The sequence below is a fragment of the Perca fluviatilis genome, chromosome 5 (assembly GCF_010015445.1).
Source record: "Perca fluviatilis chromosome 5, GENO_Pfluv_1.0, whole genome shotgun sequence".
NCBI lineage: Eukaryota > Metazoa > Chordata > Actinopteri > Perciformes > Percidae > Perca > Perca fluviatilis.
Window position 1 is genome coordinate 30,997,287 of NC_053116.1, and position 27,363 is coordinate 31,024,649.

General features: G+C 40.8%; 1 protein-coding gene across 1 annotated transcript in view; it reads right to left on the minus strand.

Moving 5' to 3' along the window:
• The window catches only part of ctnnbl1 (catenin, beta like 1), a 69,503-nt gene that overhangs the window by 9,213 nt on the left and 32,927 nt on the right, over positions 1-27,363 (minus strand). Inside the window, exons 12-15 of the mRNA XM_039801205.1 lie at positions 18,965-19,062; positions 16,612-16,692; positions 1,524-1,661; positions 966-1,038 (exon numbers count right to left, since the gene is read on the minus strand). Coding sequence (XP_039657139.1) covers positions 966-1,038; positions 1,524-1,661; positions 16,612-16,692; positions 18,965-19,062 — 390 coding nt within the window. The remainder of the gene's footprint in view (positions 1-965; positions 1,039-1,523; positions 1,662-16,611; positions 16,693-18,964; positions 19,063-27,363) is intronic.

Below are 27,363 nucleotides of genomic sequence, written 5' to 3' on the forward strand. Positions count from 1 at the left end.
AGCTTTCCTATCAAAGTAAAGGCTGAAATCTTTAGAAAGAAAAAAAAAAAAAGAACGACCGAAAGACCGGGGAGTGAGCGATGGACTGAAGCGCTATGCTAGGCTACTCAGAGAGTGACGGCTGACTCATTAGCGGCGTTACACCAGTCTTGTGTCGGCTATGAAATGTCTGTATCGTCACTGCGCTGCATTTTTATGAACTATGATCCAGCAGGCTCCGTCTTACATACAATGTGTTTTCGCCGTGGCGCAGTAATAGAGAGTTACCAGCGGTAACACTGGTACCAATACAGGTTTCCCTCTCATACTTAACAATATACAGCTGGGTTACTTATAACAATTAAAACTGTAGACGAATGTCGGGAGTTTGGACCAGCGGCGCTTGTCTCTCCATGTTGCAGGTGAGCCGGCCGGTGTGTGAGTGAATGGGGCGGGGCTTGCGCGAGGAGAGATCCAAACACAGGCACAGCTTTACAGAAGGAATGGGTCATGTAACGCAACATTAAACCATATCGCCATAAACGACATTGCTTCGTTAGTGGAGAGGCAGCGGATGCGAGGACGTTAGGTGCACCGGTGCGACCTAGGAAAAATCTTAGTCGCACCCTTACAAATTTTGTCGCATTTGCGACAAATTGGTGACACTCGAGCCCTGCCCTGTGTATTTTGTATAATATTTTAGAAAGAAGTCATGTTAGTTTGTTCCAGATTCTTCCCTATGTTTTACATTAAAGCCCCCCCCCCCCAGCAGTATGGAGGGCCATAAGCCCCTGTTGTGAAACATCTGCAGTAACAGCAGATGAGCGCAGAGAAAGCAGAGCAAAGACTGGCTATGTTCTTATACTGGGAAGTAGCACAGGACAGGCAATGGTATTTATTTATTTTAGTTTTACAATACCATTGTTTGTATTAGATGTTGATTTTATTTGAGAAATGGCCTTATTAAAGAAAATAAAGTCACTTACCTCTCATGGTGTGTCGCACTACTTTGACAGAGCCTCCTCTCAGGTTGAGAATTTGATGGACCCTCTGCTGCAGCTAAATGCAGAAAAAGAAGACCAGAAAGCAAAGAAATCAGTATGTACTGTATGTATGTGCATCTCTCTCTCTATATCTATATATATATATATATATACATAGATATAGATAGATATATATATATATATATATCTATCTATCTATCTATCTATCTATCTATCTATGGTCAACCCTGTAATCATGTCATTTCAGAAATAGATGAAATACATGCACGGGACAGAGGTCTTAAAATGCTAGCAGTTGATAGGGCTTGTTAAAAAGAAAATGAGTAAGGATATGCTGCAGATTTTTAAGCAGCAGTGCAAAGTGTTGCGGTGTCTACTCAAGTAGAGTCCAGTGAAACCTACACTTGTGGTGAAGCAGATGAGTCATTTGGCTGCAGTGCTCATAAAAAAAAAAAAAAACATCTGACTCCTGTCTGCTTTTATAGCTTGTCTGATCAGTTGTCTCAAAAATACTGAGTGTGTGAGAGTGTGTGTGTGTACCTGTGATATCCCTGAGTTGCTGATCTCCACCATAATATAGCAGATCAACTGAAGGACGAATAGCCCGGCGTCCAGGCGGCGAAGGTAGAAGTCATCCTCAATGCCGTCATCTAGGATCTCTCCCCGACGAACCATCTCCTGCACAGACACACACACAAAGGTAAAACACACTCATAACAAGATAACAGGTTTTTATGCATGATGAGGTGAATAAATCACAATTTACTTTCTATTGTTCTCCTTAAAACAGATTCAACAAACACCAAAAACAAGAGACAAAGTTTAATTTAGGTGTTGTTTTTCAGCCTTTTCCACAAATCCATTTTCTCCATCGACCAGACACACAAATCAATTGATTTCAGGGCTAAGCTGCAAAAAGTGGGGGCTCCACTGCTGGGGCACGCACGCACGCACACACACACACACACACACACACACACACACACACACACACACACACACACACACACACACACACACACACACACACACACACACACACACACAGTTATCCATCTTAACAACCCTGTCAGTATGCCAATAACACAGTGCTGCCAATAAGCACACAGTCCACATTAATCATCATTAGAGATTAAGAAGCAGACCTGAGGGGGAGAAGGGAGTCTGAAGTGTAAACCATTGGAGTGGTACAGAAACACAAACAGTGTGTGTGTTAGTGTGTTTTGCTGTCACATACTTTTACGTCTATGCATGGACAGTACAAAGAAAGTTAAGGCTATACAAACCATTACACTATTGCAGTAAGGAAAACCGCATGTAAACTTACTCTACATTCAAATCTTCCCTTTTTCTTTTAGATCTGCTCCTCCGCCAAGGAGGTTATGTTTACGGTTTGGTTTATTGTTTGTGGATTTCTTTGTCTGTCTGTCAGCAGGATTATGAACAAATACTTGCCCGGTTATCATGAAACTTGGTGGAAGGGTGTAGCATGGGCCAAGGAAAACCCATTAAACTTAGGAGCGGACGCAAATCACGGGGCAGTCACTCAAATTAGTTTTCATTTTTGTTAATATTGCGAGATAGAGCATAGCCTTGGCAGAGGTCTGCACTAGAGGGCTGCATTGGGATTGGGTCCCGCGGGACCCAACGCAAATCTCGCGGGAGAGGGCGGTTTTAACTTTGCTGCGGACGGCTAAAAAACAACACTGCGGGATTGGGATGTAGCCTGGAACCCCCCCCCACGCCAGCAGACACCATAGATATACATACATATATACTGAGTATATAATATACTGTATAGCCTATCTATGAGCAGACACCAGCAGGTCTGAGCCTCCCAGGACGGGGGAGCTCCTCTGCTCCGTCCGCCCGCTCCCTCATCCTCTGCTCCTTCCTCCCCCTCTCACAGCAGCAAACACCTGTCTTCTTTGCCTGCATCTTTTCCCTATTAACCAATAAAATTACGTGTTTTCTCATGCGGGACGGGAGAAGACAAAAAATCAATGCATCTCTATTATTGTACGGGCTTAAATTCTCAGAGTTTTGCGGGTGCGGGCGGGAGTGGACACACACATTGCGGGAGTGGGCGGTAATGGTCAGAAATTCGCCGGGAGCGGGATGAAGAAAACAGTCCCGCGCAGAGCTCTAGTCTGCACTCACACTAGAGTGCCCTTCTTGCTACCAAATTTGACAGTTTACACAATCCACACTCATTTGCTATATATTATAGACACAGGCTTAAAAACACATAGCACGAGGAGTACTGCAGCCAACAGCCATAGTGGTAAATTGTGATAGTGGTAAAATTATCTTATTTATTTTAGCCCTGATGACTTCTTTTATAATCAAATGAAGGGTCAAACTAGGCCATCAGTCTTCCTAACATTAGGCAAAATGTGTCAATAGTTTAGTTCATACAAAGAAACTGAGTACTTACTGACACATTTAACCTACACACTACAAGTCTACCTTATAAAATGTCAGTATCAACGATATTTGATTCATGCACTCATGACTCTGCATCCAGTTTAGTCTCAGAGAGGATGACCCAACACAAAAAAGAGATAAATGTTCTAAAGTATGTGACATGGTAAATATAAAAAAAGGGCAACTTTTCAAACCGTTCCTAATGAAAACAAATAGCTTTTAGCGTCAAGCAAAAGGGTACCACACGACATTTACATCCCATTGATTTAATCTCAGATAAAATTAAAGCTTTCAAAAGGCCTTGTCCTTAAATATCAATAACACTGTAAAACCCAATTATATCTGTGAAGTTCAGCTCATTAACAGAGCTCAATCAAAAGGGCAACTCCTGAGGACTACAGTACTAGACTATTCTGGGAAAACCATTTGAGCTGTAGGTTGCACGGCTGGGACGCAAAACAACATCCATTTTTGTGACATTGCATTCTGAATGCAGGATTTCATTCTGAGAGAAGAAAAGACAAGCCAATACAACTTCAGAACAAAACCCTACTCTACAATGTCAACCGTAGCTTATTAAAGATGCAACACAATGCAGATAATTAAAACAAGAACCTTTAATAAAGCCATTGAATGTAGGGCAGTCTGTTCTGTGTCCTCGGTTTTATTACAAAGCAGAGAGTTATCGCATTGTAAAATAGTCTCAAAGCTTGGCCTTGTTGCTGTCAACTAGCACTCATTACAGATGCAAAAAAACATGAAACAAAGCTATTTAAGTGTAAACTGTGTTGCTTCTCTGTCCTGTAGGAAACAAAGATGATCTCAGTTTCCAGGACAACTCCGCTCATAATTTGGAGCCAATACAGTAGCTTGCGGCAATGTTACACAAATTTCACAAAGATACAAAATACAGGATGTAGGCCTTAATGGCTAATAGATAGGACACAATACATTCATGTGACCCCTGGGGGAGAGTGAAACACAGAATGCATATAAACATATGTGCAACACACACCCTGTGTTTGCATTTTCTCTTATTGTTTGCCAACACTGCAAAAGGACAGCTGGAGGCATTTTCTGGGAAGTACTTTGACAACTCAATTACTGTATATCCACGTTTCCATTACAGCTGCAGAGGGACGGGACTTTATCCCAACCGTATGAAACAATGTGACTGCAGGGTCAAAAGGAGTATTTACTGGAGTGGTGTATGTGGAATGATTGTGGTGAAGCTCAACTAACTTGAAATATTTAGAAATTATGATTTGATTAAAACATATATTGACATAATTGTTTTAAGGTTGAAAATAACAATCCAAATTAAACCATCTGTCAAAACAACCGGTAAGCTACCAGCTACAATAAGCTGACTGCACAGTATATACCTCCCACCAACCTGATTTAATTGTAACACCAGATCACCATGTGGTGCCACAGTTGCAGATAAATTGTTGAAATCGTTAGCTAAGAGAGGACAAACATTTGAAATAAAAGCAAAAGTAATGGTTAAATGGTTATAACAGTTAGCCTAACCTACTGGATAAAAGGTTTTAATAGTTAGCTAAAAGAAATGGATAAATGGTTCTCATAGTTAGCTTAACCTTATGGATAAAAATATGAAATAGTTAGCTTAACCTAATGGATAAACTGTTAAAAAAAGTTAGCTTAACCTAATGGATAAAAAGGTAAAATAGTTAGCTTAACCTAATGGATAATAAGGTAAAATAGTTAGCTTAACCTAATGGATAAACTATTGAAAGAGACAGCTTCTGCTACTCAAATTGGTAGTAATCTGGATACAAACTTCACCAAACCAAGCTAAAGTTGTTGTAACAATGTGTGTAAAAAAATATCCTTATTCATTCAGTCAACCACACTTCAGCTACACATACGCTGAATGACTGATTTAATTAGCGTAACCATAAGAAACTAACAGCTTCTACCTGGATTCACCTGGTTAACCTTCACTAGAAAAAACTTGCAGAAAAAAAAATCATGTTCCTAATGTCGTATATACTCACTGTAATAAAGTATTTTTATTTTATTTTTTGCTGCTACTATCTGAATGAGTTAGAAGGGCTGAAAGGCAGCAGAGCTTGTCTTTGTTGTTGCAATTTGTTTCGTTACTTTTTGTTGATGGCGTTTTGGCTGGTGTCGTATGTACAGTACGTTTCTACCATGTTTTTTTTTTTTATGCTGCACCAGAATTGCCCTCTGGGGAGAAGAAAGATCTGTTGAATTGAATACTGTGGTATGTTGACTGGCCAGGACTCGAGCAGCAGGTAGCATCAGGCAGCTCATCAAAATAACTGACAGGTGCTATGGTGTTAAAAGCTGGTCCTGAAATGCATTTCCTGCCTCAAACAAATGCAGCCACCAATCAGAGCTGTAACAAATCAAGAACACCCTGTCGTTGCCATTGTCAACTTTTTATGTAGCTACACAGGCTTATACATTGGACTTTTTACCAAAGAAACAGATATTTCCAAACAGTTGTTTTTACTCATGATTAACCCAGAGGAGTTTCATGCCCATTAAATAATAATAATAATAATAATAATAATAATAATACTACATGTTGTTTGTATTGGACTTTACATTACAGCAATCTCAAAGTGCTACAAAGCATATAATAATGCAACTGAAAAAATTCAAAGTCAATAATTAAAATTAAAAAAGATCCAAGGTCAATAAATATTTAAAAGGAAAACCTATACAAATACATTTAGTAAAAAGCTTTTTTTTTAAAGATATGTTTTTAGGTTTTGTTTAAAAACATCTGTAGTCTGTGGGGCCCATTAAAGCCTTAAAAGTGGTCCAACTGTAAGTCACCTTACATTGTCTACTTTTCTAACGCTTGACACCTGCAATAACTCCTCCCTCTTAGCTCCTCTATAGCTATAAGAGGACTTGTCAAGAAAAAAAAGAGAGAAAGAAAGAAAAACATTTTCAAATAAGGTCTGAGACAAGTCAATTGCTGCACCCTCCAGGGAGCCTCACCATAATGGAACTGAGAAAAGATGTTCAAAACACGATGAATCCAGCCGGACCGTCGCACGTATACGTTGAGAGCAAGGTTTTGAACAATGACAGGTGCATTAAATATTCATTATTGGGAGCAGTGGAGCTGGACATTTGGGATATTAAAACCAGAGCAGACGCGAGCAGTGTGGCAGTATTCATTACAACAGCAGAGTTTTGTCCACTTGTGAGTTTTGACATTGCAGCCAATATCTTTTGTGTGGCAGCTCAGTCCCTCTGGCAAACACCGGACAGAAGAAGCAGAGGAAGAATAACGTGTTGAAAGGAGGGATTGGACAAGTCAATTACTGCAACCGCAGGGGAGCCTGGCAGCCTGGCTACAGTACAGACAAAGTAATAAGCAGTGATTTTCAGTCTCAGTCCCTTTACTGTAACTCAGCCGCATCGCGTGTGTGTGTGTTTGTGCCATGGGGTGGGGGTGGGGTGTATGATTTATGGAAGACTATGTGTGCAGCGCGAGTGCATATTAGAAACCATGTATATGTGTGCGTTGCGCTAGTTGTTATTCCAGTGTTCTTTTCCGTTGGGATGCTTAGATGCAGAATTAAAGTGATTTGTCAGCACTTTGCAAAAACCTACTGTGACTGTGTTCATATGTGTGTCAGAGTGTGTGTGTGTGTGTGTGTGTGTAGGACGCAATGCTCTTTAAAAGGGCTTAAACAAATAACAGAATGACACAGGCTAGATATCCTCATTAAAAAAAACAGAGATTCAGAGGTTGATAATGAGGTAAACTTTGGGGGAAAAAATGTGAACTTTGTGAGAGTGCGAGGCAACATGCTTCATTTTCAAGTTATGATAATCTTCCAAAAAAAACAACAGTGCTTTGGGTGCACATCAATTAAGAGTTTGTTCACAAAGTGGGTCGAAGCAAAACCGCAGTGTTAACAGGAGGGAGGAGGTACTTGCTACTAAGAACACCACAGCATTCAGACTACAGGACACAGTTTGTCTGTGTTGAGTCCCAAGCAGCTATTCCTGATCTTTGACAGCTGCCTTCAAACTGCCAACATAAGGCAAAAAAAAAAAAAGACTAATCAAAATACAAAATGTGTTTCAAACATTCAAACAACACGAGATTACAGTCTAATGATGAACTTGTATGCACTTTATCAGTTATTTATCTTTTGAGATGTCATTAATACCTTGGCCTAACCCCATTCAGGACCGTCTCATCCTCTGCGTGGGAGGCAGTCCTGGATGGGTCACTCAACTCAGGCAATCGGCTGTGCACTGCTCTTTATCGGAGTTGGGGATGTTAACCAGAAGAGCGTTTGCAAAATCTACCATTTACCCTTCATCCTTAAAGTCTTTTCTCTTGTAAAAACAAAAAAATGCGGTTTGAAAACCGATAAAGATAAAACACGCTTATGTGTCCCTTGTCAAAAGTTGTTGAGGAAAACACACCCCCAGGCACAAAAAAAATGCAGTTCTCACGATTTTTTAAGTTTTCAAGGAGGCGAAGAAGACGCCGCACTAGAAAACTTGGATAGATGGCATAAATGAGAGATTCATAATAATGCAGTCTAATACAAATTATATCTCCATTAAGGTTATCATGTTCAACTTTTGTTGAAACTGTTTCCGATTCAGTGACACTGGGTTGATACCTGGACTGTCAAACTAGAAAGTTGCCGAGTTCCCACGGTAACAAACTGTCATCAGATCTTTATCTCTCCTCTCTTATTAGCAGAGTAGTGTACAAGACATTCAGCTAGCAGCTTCTCACTTTTAGCCGGTGCAGTCGGTTTCGATGTCAAATGTTGCTAATGTCAAGTCAAATCAGCTGTTGCTAATTAACGTTAATTCTGTGAGTAACTTGATGGCGGGCCAAAATAAAACTGTCTGTTTTCAGGTTAAAATGCTTTCTCTGCAGCTGGTGTCTGTACTCAGCCAAATATACTGTATGTAACACCACTGTACAACCGTGAGTGATTTTCTGGTTCCCACGACACAAACTGAATGATACTTCTTCTTTAGTGATATGATGTAATATATAGTGGTGCACGATATATCGGCCGCCGATATAATATCGGCCGATATGGTCATTTTTTTACACATCGGTATCGTTCCGATGTCAAAATAGGGCCGATGAATAGGGCCGATGTGAATCATTCCAGTGTATTTGACGTGTGTGTGAGAATTTAGATCTAAATCTGACCTGTGGAGGGCAGTAATACGCTTAACAGCGTCTATACTGCCGAAATCAGAAGAAGAAGAAGCAGCAGCAGCGAGTCTGGAGGCGTGGATGTTGGTTTTTGCAGACGGAATCTCCCGGCGAAGTGGGACACAGGAAAATTTAGTAGACCACCGGCCCTCGGTGGGCGGGGGATAGATGAATGTTGGGAAATAAGAAGTTGCTGCGGCCTGCCGTACAGGTTAGTTTGACCAGCGGGCAGCAGCGGCGGCCGGAGAGGGCAGTGGCCGGAGCGGGCATCAGCGACGGCCGGAGCGGGCAGTGGCCGGTGCGGGCAGCGGCCGGAGCGGGCAGCGGCCGGATCGGAGCGATCATGGGGGGACATTCTCAGCGGTGAAATGTAAACGGGGGCTGGAGTATAGCTAACCTAGCTAGGTGGAAAGCTAACGCTAGCCAGCCAGCCACCTGTTCCATCAATGCTGCTTGCAAGTGTCTGCTCATTAGACAACAAACTGGACTACATCCAACTTCAACGAAACTCCCATCGCGAGTTCAGAGACTGCGGTTTTTCTTCTTGTTGTGGAAACATGTTGCCGGGTAAGAGTGGAGATGGGCTGTGTTAAAACTGACTTTAATTAGCTGCTTGTATCCAACGAAATGCTAACTGCTGGGGGAGTTTGTGACTAGTAAATGCCGACCATTATACATTTCACACAAATTTACAACTGTGTTTATAATCGGCTACATTTAGCTATTGCACACACACACGTAAAGTTCAGCCAACGCATACTAGCATTAGCGCTTGGTGGACTGTAAACACCTGTTTCGTATGTCGTTTTTATATATTTTAAATGTGTAACCATTAGAGCCACGTTGAAATGTTGTTTTGTGTATATGGTTGAAGTGACAATAAAAAACATTTGGGTTGAGTTGAATGCTGCCTCACTGTCTGTCTGTAAACGGTAGGCATGGCTTGGGAGTGGAGTCTAAGCAGCGAAGCAAGTGCATTCTGGGATTTGGTGTCTTTCATCCATATGAGCCAAAAACACATTTTCTGGCTTATCTCGGCCTAGAAGGCACCGATTTCTATAATTTTGAGGGTTATGCCTAACCCTAAAGTACTTGGCAGTTACTGTACTTACAGTTCAGAAGACCGTAAAAGCCAGTGTCTGTTCAGTCCAGTTTGTTCTGGCTCCATTTTCACATTTTACCTTTTTCAATACTTTTGGCTTTGGCCATTTAAGGCCTACTACTGTACTTTAAAGTTTTGAACTGTTGTACAATGTTCACAGAATACAGTGACTTGGTCTCAAGTGAGTTGATTGGCTTAGTCATAGTGTGAATTCAGGACACACTTGTATCCTTTTAAAAATTTATTTTTATATAAATATTAATTTTTTCTTCTGAAAATCTGATGACAGTCATATTTTGCACACAGGTAAAGGTGCCCAATATCAGTGATTTCTTAAAATAAATCACAAAAGTAAAAAAGCGTTTTGGTAAATAGTTCCTTATTTGATTATCATAAAAATGTGTTTTCTGTACAGAGAAATCGACATCGGTAAATATCGGTATCGGCCATAACAGCAATATTAATATCGGTTATCGGCCACAATTTTCACATCGGTGCATCACTAGTAATATATATATGTACTGTAAATACTTTGTATTTTAATGCGCCATCTACCTGCCCAGGGACTACGGGCGGAAATTAGCAATTTGCTACAACCTGGCACAAGACATCTATTAATGTTCTTTGTGCACTGTCCCTGTTCAAATAAATAAATTACAATTACAATCTAGCCGATCACGTCATGTCACTTACAGGAGTCACATTCTGCCAGGTCGACTGTATTTCATATCATATCAATAAAGTTAATCAGTTTAAAAGTTCGAAATCAGGACCTTTAGTATTTAAGAAAGTTGCTTGTGAAAAATAAGTTATGCCAGTCAATAGGCTACGGTTATTTCAATGTGTCAGATACATATTTCCCAATTCCATAGCATACGTACAATATTTTACTATGTAGCATCTTTGGTACGAAAATGTGTTTTACAATGAATTGAGTTCTGGATTCAGATTGGATAAAATGCTATCAAACCCAAATCGCAACGGGTCACAAGCATTGGCTTTACACCGTTTAAAAAGGGATGCATTAATAAAGCACAATGCATTCCTGTCTTTCGTTAGGTCCCCTGTATTGCAAAGAATGTTGCAGTTTCCTCGAAAACGTATTAGCCGTTAAAAATAAGTTCCATTGTAAACATAATTAATAGAAAATAGGTTAAATAACCCCCTTTACAGTTCTTTAAACAGAGGACGAGACATTTTCAGGCATCTTGGTGCCAATTTTTGGTGCAATGGAAGAATGTATAACCAGACTGGACTTTAAAAGGTAAAAGCTCTGAAGTTAAAATACCAGACCAAACATAATTGTGATGGTTGAACTGCAGGAGCAGAACATTTCTCAGCGCTGCTGTGTTCCACTCCATCTTCAAAAAATTAATGAATGGTGATTTCTGAAGGAGTGATAAATGAGGAAGATTGAGGGAAGAATGTGTAATTATGAAGGGAAGACAAGCATGGTGTGACAAACAAAAGTTCACTGAGGACGAAGGGGGGTTGGGGGAGAGAGAGACACACACACACACACCACACACACAACACACACACACACACACACACACACACACACACACACACCACACACACACACACACACACACACACACACACACACACACACACACACACACACACACACACACACACACACACAGCAACTGGGTTCTTGGGTGCTAGGAAAGTGCACTCAGGCATTTTACAGTATTGAGGTCGGCCTCGGCCATGTTTTGCTGAGCCTCATCAATCTCCAAGAGCTGTTACCAACAACCTGAGAGCAGGGGGAAGGTTTTGAATAAAGAAAGAAGGAAGGAAGGAAGGAAGGAAGGAAGGAAGGAAGGAAGGAAGGAAGGACAGGGAAAAGGTTTGAGGATATGATTGAGGGAAGTATAAGGGAGGAGGCGGTGTGAAACACAGGAAGCAAGACAGAAATAGAGGATGAGGAAGAATGAAAATATGCAGAAAAAAAGACACAAAAAAAGAAAAGGTGTAACTGAGTGGACCACAAGCAAGTAAAAACAGGTAACAGGTAAGATGCAACAAAAAGAGAGATGAAAGAAAAGAGAAGGGGGAAGAAGGGAGTCAAAAATGAGAAATAAAGGATGAGAAAAGCAGCTTTAAGGGCGAGAAGGAGAAAATCAGAAGGATAGAAAGAGAGGAGATACCAAGATGGGAGGAAAATAAGCAGCTTATTAAAAAGGGACTGGGCTAGAGACAGGGAGAAAAAGCAGCAGCAGCTTTTTCCTTTGCTATCCTCCTGAGAAATCTGTGGATAATATGTTGCAGAGGAAAAACATTTTGCTTACCGCCCCTTAAAAACAGGCTTAACAAGGGGAAACCAAAAGGCATGGTAGAGAGAGATAAAAGGCTGCTGCTGACGGCAGCCGATTCAGCTGAGGCGCTGGACAGAACTGGGTTTTGGCGTCTTTATCACCTTATTTAACATAATTTGACATTTGGTGGAAGCTGCAATTCGTGATTGGGAGTTAAAGTATCATCTGGGTGATTTCAGTATTAAGAGTTGTAACGGTAGGAACGGAACAGCAGCCTTCTGCGTAATCTAGTGGGCTGTATCTGAAGTGGCCTTGACCAACTGCCACTTTGCTCGTTTGAAAGCCATGATGTCTCTCTCTCATGGGTGGGCCAAATTCTCTGGTCGGGCAAAGCAGAGAAAGGGGAGGTAACCTTTCCCCTTATGACCTCATAAGGAGCAAGATTCCAGATCGGCCCATCTGAGCTTTAATTTTCTCAAAGGCAGAGCAGGATACCCAGGGGTCGGTTTACACCTATCGCCACTTCTAGCCACTGGGGGAACATAGGCAGACTGGGGGAACGCATATTAATGTTAAAAAACCTCATAAAGTGAAATTTAATATTTAATGGGACCTTTAATATAAGCAGTGAGACATTAGATTAAAAAAGATTTTAAAAAAAGTTTCATGAGATGACAATCTCTTTAATTTTAGCCCAGTTTAGGGTAACAAAGCACGGATTCTTTAGGGTTGAATTCTGCTTTTTTTGCTCCTGAAAGTCGGTACGCTCACACGAAGATGTAACCCTGAAAACATTCCATTTCATACGAGCTACACCCTCCCAAAAAAAAACAAAAAAAAAACGCTCACTTAACATTGTTTAAAGAATTTTCAAGAACCACCTGTCATTTCTCCTAAGCACTAATGCAGCAATATGTATTGAATCCTATTTTAAATATAAGATTATTCTGCATTTATAGTTTTTGCACTTACTGGGACTTGGCTGATTCAACCAAAGTGTTGGTTTTGTCTTGCCTATTTTTCAGATTGGCCTAATTCTTAAGATATGTTTTCTCCTAAAAGATGTTTGCAAAATGAATGTACAGTAATATCCATGCAGGCTTTTTAGCCGCTGTCTTATGCTGTAAAATGATGATGTTTGGCAGAAACAAACTAATCTATTGATACAGTTCATATTCATGTAACTTTTAATAGTGCTAGCAGTCTGACAGAGTTCGACGTGTGGTAAAAGGATAATAAGATATTCCAACTTTTTGCAACAGCTGTTTTTTTTTTTTGGTGTAATATAATAAATAGAATATTGTGGTTGTCCAGTATATAGGTATTTTACCACTCTGTGCCCCATGTGTGCCTGGCTCAGTGTGGCTCTGAACTGGGGAAGGTCAACAGTGTGGCTTAAAAAGATAGTGGCATACGCAGACAAGGTTTCTTATCACCGGGGTATCATAAAGTCATGCTTTCGCCATCCCGGAGGAAGAGACGGGAGAGCGACAGACGAAGACAGGTAGAGTGAAAAGAAAAAAAAAAAAAAAAAGAGGAAGGGAGAGAAAATGTCAAACTGCCTGGCCTTTTCTTGGCAATCCCACCACGATAACTGTCTGTGAAATTAATCTTCTGTCATCTTTAGATAGGAATCTCACACGTATCTGTCTCCACCCACTCCTCCCTCCGCTTCATCATTTCCTCTTTCACTTAAATGCTTTCTCTCCCTCTTTCCAGTTCTCCATTTCCCCCTTTTAACCTTCCAATCCTCTCCTTTTAGCTGCACTTCCTGTTCTGATATTTACAGTATCTCCACCTGTCTCCCCCCCTTTCTGAGGACAGGATGCTCTTTCTTTCTCTGTTGAAGCCATTATCCCCTGCCTCTATCCCTCCATCGGCCCGTCTGGCCCACAGCTCAACACACACACACACACACACACACACACACACACACACACACACACACACACACACACACACACACACACACACACACACACACACACACACACACACACACACACACACACACACACACACACACACACACACACACACACACACCTCAAATAGGGCCCTCACACACTGTATCAAGCTTTCCATTGCTCTGTAAACATATTGTGATCAGCAAGGTTGTGATGTTTTTTTTTCTTCTCTTCTTTCATTCATCTTTGGATGTGACAGTGTGTGGAACTGCACATCTTATCTCCCATAAAGAGACAACCTTTTGATCGCACATCCCAACCCTTTATAACAACAGGGATTGTGTTTGATATCTGAACATCTATAATGCAATTTGATATATATTTTTTTTGTCATCTAGTTGGTGATAAAGAAAACCATGATGTGGGGATGGGATTGCACTGGAGTCTGTGTTTTTCTGTCAGTAGACTATTCTAATGGAAGGTAATCGTTCCTCCTGAAGTTGTTTCTCAGCCGGTTGATTTGAGGTTTAAAAAAAAAGATTTTGTAGAAAGATTAGACCCATGATGAGCTCTTAAAACTTGTTTTCCTAAACAAACAAAAAAAAAATCCTTTTGAATATGTCATAATACTAGTGATAATTACAAGTTTGTAGTCAAGTGAGAGTGTTATCGCCCCTTTTGTTATGGTGTTTATGGAGTTGTTTTAATTAAACCCTGCTTGCAAGACTGGATGACTCAATACTAGACTTAATTACATTAGTGGATTTTCATCCAATGATACAGTGAGGACCAGGACTCTTTAAAACGAATAAAGATTATGATGATGAAAACACTGATCAGTGTTTGTCTGTCGATCTCAATCTCGTGATCGAGTGGAGTGGAATATCACCATATTTAAACCATCTTCGGGTTAAGAGTTCAAGAGATCATTTGTGTGGCTCAACTTTTGCTGCAGTGCAATGTGACTTCATCCTGCAATACACAGCATTGGCCGTTCAAGTACATGTGCAGAAACATTCCGTAGATTACTTTTTAACACGGATAACTCAATTCCGTTGTTTACCTCCTTAAGTTTAACAAATTAGTTATTTAACACAGCAATGTTCTTGGTCTGAACAGGCGGTAATGCAGTAGTCACGCTTATAGACTACATTTGTCAATGAGCTCAGCCGCAGTTTCTCTCATTTGCACAAAGTGATGCTAAATAAGACCTGATGCCAAAATGCTTTGATGCGCGTTGTGCTGGAAAGTAAGAGTGCAAAAGAAATAGTTTTCTGCTGCTGAACTTGGAATATTGGTTGAAGAGAAGACACTTGTGGAACTTCAAGAGTGCAAACATCCCGCATAGGAATGCCAACAAAAAGATCACTGATTTAATGCGTTACGAAAATTACTAGATATTATTTCTGTAAACAAAACTATAATGGCCTACTTAATTACCATTATCGGCTGCTTTAATCCTATCTCACTGGACTGGAAGTCATTAAAAGTCAGGAGAAAAAAAGAGAGGAGGTGCCGACGGGAAAGAGAAAGGTGAAGACGTGTGGAAAAGAACAGACTGTTGCAGTGCTGTTCCTTTGTCTTGTGTTGTGGTCCCGAACGGAGAGCTCTGGTGAAATAACTTTGTAATGCATCTTTGAATATGCATTTCTCTGTCCGTATCGGTCCCTCCATGTTTCCACCTGTTTGTAGCCTCTCACACTCCGTATGTGTCAGATAAAACAGAGCAGCAGATTTTGCACCTGCTTCTAATTGCAGACACAACTTCCTCTGCTGCAGTGGTCAGTCAGCAGTGATTCATCCGCTGCAGCGGACAGTTCTATAAATTTCCATTCTCGCCTTCCACATTTTGCTTTTTTAAGCAGGAATGCCCTAAAGTACATATTGTAAGAGACCAAACACGGGCACAAACATCTGCGCAGTCCTTTGGTAAAAGCAAACGCATTTAAGCTGTTGAGCGCCTAAAAAGCCACAAAGCCAAAGTAAAGATCTCCGTGGTTTCTGTAGCTGTAGCCCACTGTGACACAAGCACAGTAAAGAAGATGCTCTGCCAGACTGAAATATTTACTCGATACTAATCTCAGCACAACGCAAAATCACCGAAGACTAAACACTGATCTGGTTTTACTTGATTGTAAAGGTAAATGTATACTGTTCAATGATGCATGTCATTGTACAGCAACAACAACAAAGGAGCTGGACCAAAACAACACATTAATATGAAATGTTTATAAAGATTAAAAGCTGTTGTAATATTGTCTGTCACTGACTTATGAAGGAATTCACTCAAGTGGAATTGAAACTTAATGTGTGGGGTGACTTTTTTGGAAGAAAATCATTGATGCTGATGCCAGTCATTAGGTAAACAGGGACTACGATAATTAATACTATCAGTAATGCAGCGGTGCTGATTTTGCCATTCTGGTCTATGGCGTGTGAAGGTATGTGTCAGGTTTGGACGAGGACTTCTCAGGCTACAGTCAGTTCTGGATCAAACTGCTGGTCGGGTTCATGCGTTGATAATAAAACACCAAAAATATACTGTAGAACATAACCACTCTTGGATGGCATTTCATTTGAGTAATGCTGAAAACCTCAATGGTTCATGTGAATACATCCATCCAGCAAGCTGAGATATAGCTAGTGTAAACGACACAGCACAGAGAGGAGGAGGGTGAGAGGATGGGAGGGAGGGATGGAAGGAAGGAAGGATGCTTACGTGCTTCTCTCCTTCAATCCTCTTGTCCGCCTGTTGAACAGCCTCCAGGTACTTAAAATGCATCTCCATCAGTCGATCAACCTGGAGAGAGAATGAAAGGAGGCGGACAGAGAGAAAGTGAGAGAAATATGAGAGAGCACAAAGAAGAGACAGAACAAGATGGCACTTGGAGGGCAGATGAAAAATGCAATTTAGGATAAATATAGAAAGTTATAAGCACTTCTGTCTTATTTGTGTCACTAAATCAGTCATTCATACACATGTCCAACTTCTATCTGTGGACATGTTACGCTGTCTGCATGCACAAAAAACGGCGTAATGCGTTGTTATCAACTGGTTGCTAACAATAGCTAACCGGGTTAGAGCTAATGAAAACAATGAAAATCCGACTTTTAAATAGAACGCATTCAACTCGGGTATGACGTCATTCCCAGTTCCGGGTTCCGAGTTCCAAGGTAAATAGAACGCGGCATTAGTGGTGAAGAAGACGTCAGCGTTTGATTTGCACGACAGTTTTCCACATCAAAAGCCATGAGTCCTATTAAAACGGCCCTTAGCAACACAGTAAACATGTGAAAACCTTTGCATGACTGAGGGGAACTGTGGGAGTTAACAGAAAGAAATGTTGTAGCTGATGTGTCAGGCTTGATATTTTATTCACTTTCTCAAGTTCTGTAACATGTGGCAGAACTTAGCATACACAGGTACAGAGAAGTGCAGTCGCTGGCTGAGTGGCCTGGATGTGAACTTGATATATTTAACCTGCCTTGCAAATGTCTGCCTTTTCCCTCCGCCAAAAAATAAGATTAGAATGATACATACTTAGATATAGTGACTTTATGATCAACACGTTTTAGAATGTTATTTGATCCAGCCAAATGTCTTCTGTGTCACTTCTGACACAGAAGTAAGTGGCCCTGATAAACACATGCATGAAGAGAGTGAGTAAGGGTAACTGCATAGTTCGAAAATTCTCGCAACATTCTGATTTTCAAATCAGTCAAATGTTGCTGATTGGTGCGAGAAATATGTGTCATCACATTTTTCCAACTAAGCTAGGGCCACTTCAAACCAGCAGAGGAAAACTGAAATTGTTCTAACTTTGGCAGAACATATCGTGTTCATGTAAGACCCATCGGCCATAGTAAGGAACTCTGATTGAGAAAATATGTTTTAAGGGCCTTTAAATGTAGGAAATGTCAGACCTGTTCTGGTTTAAGTAACTGCAGAGACCCTGTAACCAGAGAATATGGATGTTCAGGATTAGGGTTGGGTACCGTTTGGATTTTTACGATTCCGATGCCGAACCGGTACTTTTAAAACGATTCCAATTCCTAAACCGATTCTTAAAAAATTGAAAAATGACAAAAGAGAGGCTTTTTATGGAGTTTTTTTTTTTTATTGAAAATTATTTAAATTTAACAATATATCAACGTTTTAAAGTACTTAAATCTATAATAAATAAACCTAAGTCACCTAACACACAACTACAATAATTTAACAAATAACAGTTACACTATTAACAAGTACCAACTAAATAAATGCTGAGTTGGTATGCCAACCAGCTTCAAAGTTCAGCAGTTCTTTTGCAGAAAAATGACCATATTTGCCTTCTCTGGCAAGACACTACACCTCTCCTGACTTATGGCATGTCCTGCACAGGAGAAAACTCTTTCAGACGGTGTCCAAGAGGTCTGTACACACACAGGTATGAGCTTGAAAGGGTGGGGGAGGCTGTCCCGCCTCCCCCACCACCAGGCTACAGGGTCTCGTCCTGAACGATAGACTAACAGAGTAAGTGTAATGTTTACTAGCGATCACGTGCAGTGAATGGTTAATATGCTTTTACGTCCGTTTTGGTGAGCCCAGAGGGAAAATATGCCATTTTAAAAGTAGCCTTCATTTACGGTAGCTAGCTAACGGTAGACTACAGAGAAAGTGGGATATTTTTACGTCCGTTTCATAGCGTGTACAAAAAGCCGTCTATCAGCTGTGATTGTAGAGCGCATGTCGGGGGAATAGCGCGGACACGTGCTTCACACCGCGAGCGGGCACGTGCGCCACTCGGCAGAAAAGGGAGAAAAAAAAAGAGTCTGCTGCTGTCCGGAGCAACAGAACCGAAATGAGGAACCGAAATTCGCGTTCTAATCCGGTCCGAATACTACCGTTTGCGTAGGAACTGGTACCGTAGTGGAACCGGGTTTCGGTACCCAACCCTATTCAGGATACAAACACCTCAGCTTAGACATCCCTGATAAAGCAATCCACTGGCAACCAAAAACAGTGGATGCAGAAAAAAAGAGAAGGGAGGAGGAGAAAAGAGGACAACATCCGGAAGATGACGCAAACTAACCTTCTCACAGTCATTCTCTGTGAACTTGTTGAGGAGTCTGCTCCTCTGTTGGGACTTGAGATTTCTCAGCATGGAGGCGATGATGGAGCAGACGTGTTCTAAGGAAAGGAAGTGAGAAGTAAAGATAAAGCTTTCTTGTTTATATCACAAATAATAAATAATTTATACAGTTTATAAGCTGAGGTCTTTATTGATCCCCAGTGGGGAAATTACAATTTACACTCGGTTTGTTAGAAATCACTACACACAGGCCTGAAATACACACAGACATGCTCAGGACCTATTCATGCACAAATGGAGAGATGTCAGAGTAAGTGGGCTGCCAGTGCTGGACCAGCGCACTGAGCGGTTGGGGGGGTATGGTGCCTTGCTCAAGAGCCCCTGGCAGTGCCCAGGAGGTGAACTGCCATCTCTCCAGCTACCAATCCACACTCTGTACTTTGGTCCGTACTGGGACTTGAACCAGCGACCCTCCGGCTCCCAACTCAAGTCCCTACGGACTGAGCTACTGGACAGTATCGTAAAACATTTTTTCAATAGCTTAGTTTTATGAAATGTTTATTTAAATGTTTAGATCTTTACATGTATTTCCTTCTTCGTGGAATCACTGAATGCCTCTCTCGCTCTTTTAGACAAACACATTACATGAGCCTCCTACATGAGACCACCTAATGAAAGAGCCCATTGTGTTTTTCAGTAAACCCAACAGGTGCATGTGCTTTAATTAACACATGAGCTACTGTTATGCTCCTTAGTTAAAAATAGTAGTTTAAAAAAATAAAGTGATCACAGCAAAGCTCATTCACACCCACCCACAGCCTCCAGAAAGAACAAATTGATTAGCATGTGATAATTTGCAATTACTGCACGCAGCCAGCCAAGCATGGATACAGAGAGTGCACACAGAACAAGAGGAGGAGAAAATGTTAATGAAATTTAGAAATCAATTTTCATTTTAGGGCATGCTGGAACATGCGTAACAGTTTTTTCTGTGGCTGAAGTACGTTTCTCACGGTGATAGGAATGTGTCTGTGGCAGCTCTGGGGCCATTTAGCGAGATGGAGGTCTAGAAACATGTTAATTGACTAAATTAGCAACAAAAACTGGTTAGTCCCACTGAGTGCCCTTGTTAACCCAATTCATGCTATGCAAGATGTGTAATCTCATTCAAAGACCTTCTTACTTACAGGCTGCACCAATAAGTGACAACCCCAGTATAATATTTCTCTATGATATTAAATGAATAATAAACTGTGCACACATGGGGGGACAGAATATGACATTGTAAAATCTCTGGATATACAGAGTGGGGAAAAAATGTAATTGGACTTTATCAACAAGAGGTCAATATCCTCTCTCATCGAGGCTCTGCAGTTGCTAAGCAACAAGAGTACAGGAATCAATCCCATTTTTGCTTTTTTTAAAAAGGGGCCGTGTTTGCCGTCAGCTCCCTTTGGGCAATCCCCTACGACCTGCAGCGCCCTTTCTCACGAGACTTGAAGGTTGACAACACTAAAGGCTATAACACCTGCCAACGTCAAATCTTTCAGAATATACAGATCTCCATCTACGTTATGTGGAAAAAGTCAGGAAAATGTACAGCAACACAAAACAACACACACTGGAGTCGTGCTTCCTGAATCCTTTGACTGAAAGGTCAAATTAAGGGATCTATGGCTGTAATACAAACTACTAGATTTGGATTTAGGTGTTTGGTGTGTCAGCAGGGGCAAATTAAGGTTTTTTTGTGTTGAAAGTAAAATCCCCTCTCTGCATGTCTGTATAAATCATTGATATTATGACATGTCAGAAGAGCAGATACACTGTAAATGCACTTCACAGTTTTACTAGTGGTTGACTGGTATTACATGTAAAGTTTAAACTGTGTGCTTTGGTTGTACATCAGGTACTTTCAGTCCAAGGTCCTTTTATTTTAATGTAGACAACCTTCTTTCCTGTACACAATGACAAGGAGGCTAACTGCCATTTCCGAAAGGACGCTACTTTATCACCTTGATCCGAGTGGTAATTGATGTCGCCACCTCCACGCCCTGCCGGGGAGGGTATTGATCGCTGGCTGTGGAATGTTCTCTCCAAAGAGTTTAAAACTAAACAGCGACCGCACCGCAGAGATATGTGAAGGGAGGGGAGGCAGAATTACATCTCGGGTACAAGATGGAGGGCAAGGGCCTTTAGAAAGGTGTCCAATCAATACTTGATTTAGATGCTTTGCTTCACATTTGAATCTCGAGAATAAAAACAAGAAAAGAACAAGAAAACAAGGTACTTTTCAATCATCTCTCAGCAACATCTATCGCAAAATCGCTCAAAGAGTCACGAGAAAACAGCAAAAAAAAATCAAATGGATCATAAAAACATGTTACATTTAAAAGGCACAAGCAAGACCAATCTTTTGCACATTGCTGTCACACATATTGTTGGGCGTTTTAAATACAGACTGATGACCATTAATGGACTCCACTGCCACTTGTCGCATAATAATCAATTGTATCTAAAGTGGGGTCAAGTCCAGCAGCACAATATATGTGATGGCCCTGTTGTATGATCTCACAATGACATCAAATGTTGACAAGCACGGTTGGAGAGTTTGTTGGAGGGTTAGGACAAGAAAAGCTGGAAATGGAAGTTTATGAGTTTGAGGCCATTGACCAGCTGTAGACACGTTGGCAGAGAAAGTGACAACACACCACACGGCCATGAAGAAAAATGTAAGGTATAATTCACAAAGAGAGCATTTTATGGTTAATGTATTAGCTACATGGTGTTGTTGGAGTTGGCACCTACATAAGGGAATGCATAAAACCCACCCATCATCTGGAACTACTTCACAGTCAACTTTTGCTTGAGGGATATTGCAATCAGATGGCCCTACTCATGTCCTAACGCTATTCTTCACTCATTCTCCACTAATCATTCACCGTTTGCCTCATCTTTGCCCCAGGGGATCCATAACATGCAAATAACCCTCAGTGGCCTGGATTCATTTATTGATTGACAGCTGAAGAAAGTGCTGTTTAGTTCTGAGGAGAACAGATAGGTGTTACTTCACCGAGACACTGGACTGCCTGTGCCCTGGGGAGAGCAATCAGCCTCCCAGCAGTACAGGCTAACCTGCAAGAGGTTATAGAGACTGCATTCCCTGTCGGAAGCTGCAGGACTAAATTCTGGTTCTAAACTCTCAGAGAAAGAAGACAAAAGTCGGGACTAGGGCTGGGCAATATATCGATTTTATATTGATATTGTGATATGAGACTAGATATCGTCTTAGATTTTAGATATCGTAATATCGTGATATGACCTAAGTGTTGTCTTTTCCTGGTTTTAAAGGCTGCATTACAAGTGATGTACTTTTCTGAACTTACCAGACTGTTCTATTATTTGACTTTTCCCCACTTAGACATTATGGGCCCTATCTTGCACTCAGCGCAATTGCCTTTGTACACCGACGCATGTATCATTCCTATTTTGCACCCAACGCACAGCGGACTTTTCCCTCCACAGACGCACGTCGGTAAATTAGGGAATGTATTTGCGCTCCCGGGGGCGGTTCAGCGACAAGAGGAGGCGTGTTCCGGCGCAAACGTTACATGGTCCTATTCTGCAGTTTCAGAAAACAATTCCGCCACTGACCAGGAAAAACCTGGTCTAAAGTCAGTGGCGCTAGTCTAAAGTCAGTAGCGCGTTATTCAGATGCTATTTTAGGGGCGCATGCTTGGCCATAATGTTGCGCATACACTTCTCTCATCTTAATGGATGCAGCAGTTCCCATTTTTGCAAACCATACATAATTACAAAGGAAAATATTACTGAAAATGCGCTTCAGGTGTTTGGATAGATCAGGAGGCACTTTACAGTACAATCCTCAAAAAGTCGCAGCATTCTTTGTGGCTTGTTGTGATTTACACAACATTTCCGTGAATCATGGATGTGTTGATGACATAAATGAGGAAATATTAGAGGACTTAAGGAGACGTGATGTTGAACTACGGCGGGATCTGGTCCGGGAGTAATGCGCGATGTGCTCCTGATGGAGCGGGTGGACGGAGATGGAGTGGGGGGAATATATCTGATTTTCTCCCTATCGCCAAGCCCTAGTCGGGACACATAATTAGCAGTACATGGTGTACATGCTATTGTAATTTCTGTTAAAACAATTAATCATATATATATCCTGTCCAGAACAAAAAAAACTCATGGTTCATTGTGTTTTATTTGTAATTACAGTTGTGTTGAAATCAATGCTGCAAAAAAAAAAAAAAAACTGTAGAAATGAACACATCAAATAGGTTGGACTAGAGTGTTTGTATTTTTGGTTATTTTTCTAACTTCATATGTACCCACATTTAGACAGTTAACAATTAGCCTAGTCTCTCTTTTTTTATCTTGCTCTTTTTTAGACTAGTTATGAAAAGAAAATCCCCATCCTGATACTAGGGACAACCACTGCTTACTTAATCTATAAATGCAAAAAACATTGTTGCAGCCTTATGGCTTGTGTTTGATCAATCTGCTACATTTAGCACAGCCAACTTCACCCCAATAATTCTTGTGCCACAGAAAGTACAACCTCTGTAGGACATTTCCACTTTAGGAACTTTACATGGGCACCAAGAACCTGAGGAACTAAGGAACTAAAACTGTGTTTTGACTGGGGAACTAATCTCAAAATGGAGTTCCTGTACAATAGTTCCGGGTAGCAAAAAAAGTACATTCTTAAAGTCCAGGAACAATAGGGGTAGAATTGCAGTGTTGAATGTTGTTGATAGGTCAAACACAGAGGCTGTGGCAACTACAACTTATGCACTGCTTAATTCACAAAACAGTGAGGTACTTGAACATTTTTATTTAACTTAATTTAACACCTGTCGAAACACCTGTATAAAATACTAGGTGTGACTTATATCAATATTAGGAGGGGTGGACCATTCTTGATGTACAATTAACATTGAAAATGAGAGTCAAGAGAGCTAGTGAGTGAATGAGAGAGAGTGAGGGGCTACCTGGTTGAAAATTGTGTTTTCAACACTGCTGTCGCTTTTAAATTCCTCATTTGTCTAATTTGCCGAATGTTCGCAGATCTTCAAATGACATGGAAACACAATAAGACAACAACAGTTTTTATTTTCTGATATTTGTTTCTCTGGTGTCATAGTTCCTAGACCTTTGCAGTCAAAGTGGGCTACTCGGGAGCAGAGCCATTTTGGCGACAGAAACTACAGTCCCTGGACTACAACATGAACTAAATTCCTGTGGTCATAATTTAAGAGAAGTTCCAGACTTTTTGAAAAGGCTCCTGGAAAAGTTCTTGTGGTGAAAAAGGCCACAAAGCAGCTCTATCAATTTTTTTAAAGTAAGTGCTGTAGTATAACTAGCAGGAGACAAGTTATAATTGAGGTAAGTTTGGAGACATTACCTTATTTAATCATTAAATTAATAAATATTTTTGTTGCATCTCTTTTCGGTGTTGTAATTTGTCGAGGGGTGGTGATGGCGCAGTGGATATGACACGTGCCTTTGCTGTGGGAGATCCGGGTTCGATTCCCACCGCGATACATCAACCAATGTGTCCCTGAGCAAGACACTTAACTTAACCCCTATTTGCTCCAGAGGTGTGCGACCTCTGACATATATAGCAATTGGATAAAAGCGTCAGCTAAATGACATGTAAGGTAATGTAGACGGCCCTAAGCACTCGTCTAACTGCCGGCAGCAGCAACAGCAGAGAGCAGAAGCCAACAGGCAAGTGTTATTTACATACACTTCTGGTGTACTTACAAACTTTCCAATCCATCGTTTTATGAGTGCATAACCTATTTGTACTAGTGTAGAAGTTTGGTATCATTTTGGGCATTATTAGTGGGGTCATTTACGAGATGCATCACTGGATGCATTAGCCCCTGCGCTAAGCTATTCAGCTGATAACGCTACTCTACGCTAACGCTCCCAATGTTCGACCCAGGTGAAAAAAGCTTCTGGGGGGGTGTTTGGCTTGAGGTCATGGTGCAAAGGACCCTATGGTGAAATTACTCCGAACCATCACTTTAATATTTTTGAATACGATATACAGCAATGTTTGCTAAATGAAGCACCACATACTCTGTGCAAAGTATAAAAGTCCAGTCGACATTAAACAGTATGGTTGCTTTTATCCCATCTCTACAAGAACATTTCTTTTGGTCTAGATACAAAACAAGACATTAGGGCTTTCTTTCAAATTTCTTATGAAAAATACAGCATATTACAATTTAAGTTCCACTTTCAAAATGGCTGATAAGAAAAGGTATGAGCTAGTAAAGTCCAACTGAAATGTAGTCCTCCCTTTCCGTAGTGAGAAATAATGTCAATGTGTTGTTGCAAACTGACGTTTGTCTCGTTCAACAAGCTAAGGTGCAGGACCAGACGTGTGTTCATGTTCATGTTTGTAAACTGGATAAGAAGGAGACTTTAGCGAGAAAGTTAATGGGGTCGGTCAAGGTCTGTGGCTCTTGTGTTGTGTAGCAGGATCGGTCTGGCTCAGTGTGACCGTCTGCTCTGCCTACGATAAAACACTGAGGTCACGGTTTTATGCAAGATTTAAATTAAAACCAAAAATATAATCTTTTTGGTTTCTGATGTTTTCACAAAGGAGATAGATAGATAGATAGATAGATAGATAGATAGATAGATAGATAGATAGATAGATAGATAGATAGATAGATAGATAGATAGATAGATAGATAGATAGATAGATAGATAGATAGATAGATAGATAGATAGATAGATAGATAGATAGATAGATAGAGCAGATGTGTTTGCTGAAGCAGTATGGACTAATACTTATCCTGCACTCCTGAAAGTCTTGTAAATGTTGAGCATATCCAGTCCTCAAAATCACATTGGAACTAAAACCTTTCATATACACATCTAAATATACCCCAGCATATTTCGCCAGAGTACGAGTTTACAGAGAAAATGATCAATCCCCACCAGAGGAAAGACCAAATATGAAGATGTTAATTAGATGTGTCTTTACACAGGGATCTAAGAGCAAATCCCTCTCTCTGAAATACACTAATAATAGGATTACACAGCAAGACTCTGACAACACAGATAACAATCAAACTTGAATCATGTAAAATGTTACTGATCTCAATCCAATCTGAGCCAAAAGGCACTCGGTGCTGGGAGGGGAGACGATCAAATGAGAGCTTCATTTGATTCTCTGCTTTTGACTGAAATATATGACGCCAAGTTTTCTCCAGATAACCAAGTTTCTGTATTACAGGCACTTATCTAGTCTCATATTTTCTGCTATGTAGTCATGCTCTCTAAATCTCCATTTGTTAAAATTAGAGGATAAATACTGGTGATAAAGTAATGGACTGATCCAATTCCATCTTCTATCTTCGTAATGAAACTGCCATCATTTAGGCGGAGGTGGGAAGGGAGGGGTTTATTAAAAGCATCTTATTTCTATCTTGTTCCCCTCACTGCATACCTTCCAACTACAAAGCCACAAAATTTGAAATTGTTTCTGCTAGTATGCTTCACTCATTAACTATTTTACTGCATTCATTAGAAAATAAGGGTGACAACAAGGGCATACGCTACATTCGGGAGGTGTTTCATATGGCATTCTAAACACATACAAGGGCCTCCGTTCGCTCCCTGAGCCCTTCCCGTGTGCACTCTCTCCACCAAACAAACACGCGCACGCACACGAGCACACAAAGAAACACTCTTCAGAGCTGGAGAGACGGAGCTATGACTATTGCGCCTCGCCTTGTAAATTTGTTGTTTACTTCTGCTCCCTCTCACACTTGCTCGCATCATTAGCCACCTAAATAAAACAACCTGCTGCCACCAATTTCCATCATACAACCTCATTTTAGTGGTAATGACAGAGTACATACACCGATAGACTGACGCCCTAAAAACAAGGTGAACGGCAGTGTCGTGACAAGAATATTTATGAGCAGAGAAATGTAATTTGTTGTTTGGATTTTTTTTCTTCCTCTTTTCTATCCACTTAGAATGTCTCTATTAATTATGCCGTTCTGTATGCTAATATGGCCTGGCAATCCCTGGTCATTTGGGCTGTGTCAATTTCTAAAAAGGATTTCACGGGGATCAATCTATGCACCGAGGTTTATGATAGAGCGCGCCATGGAAAGAATGTGAGAGAGCACTGAGAATGGAAAGACAGAGAGGTCCCTACTTCCTAATTACTTTGTTTGAAGTGGTTGATAGTTAATTAATCTACAGTGTTATTGTGTTATTCTGGAGAACCACTTGATTCACAACATTTTCAATTAGTAGTCTGAGAAAGAGGGTTCACTCAATACGCCGTATATTATGACAGGCATCTCATTATGCCTATAGCTGTAGGACAAATCACT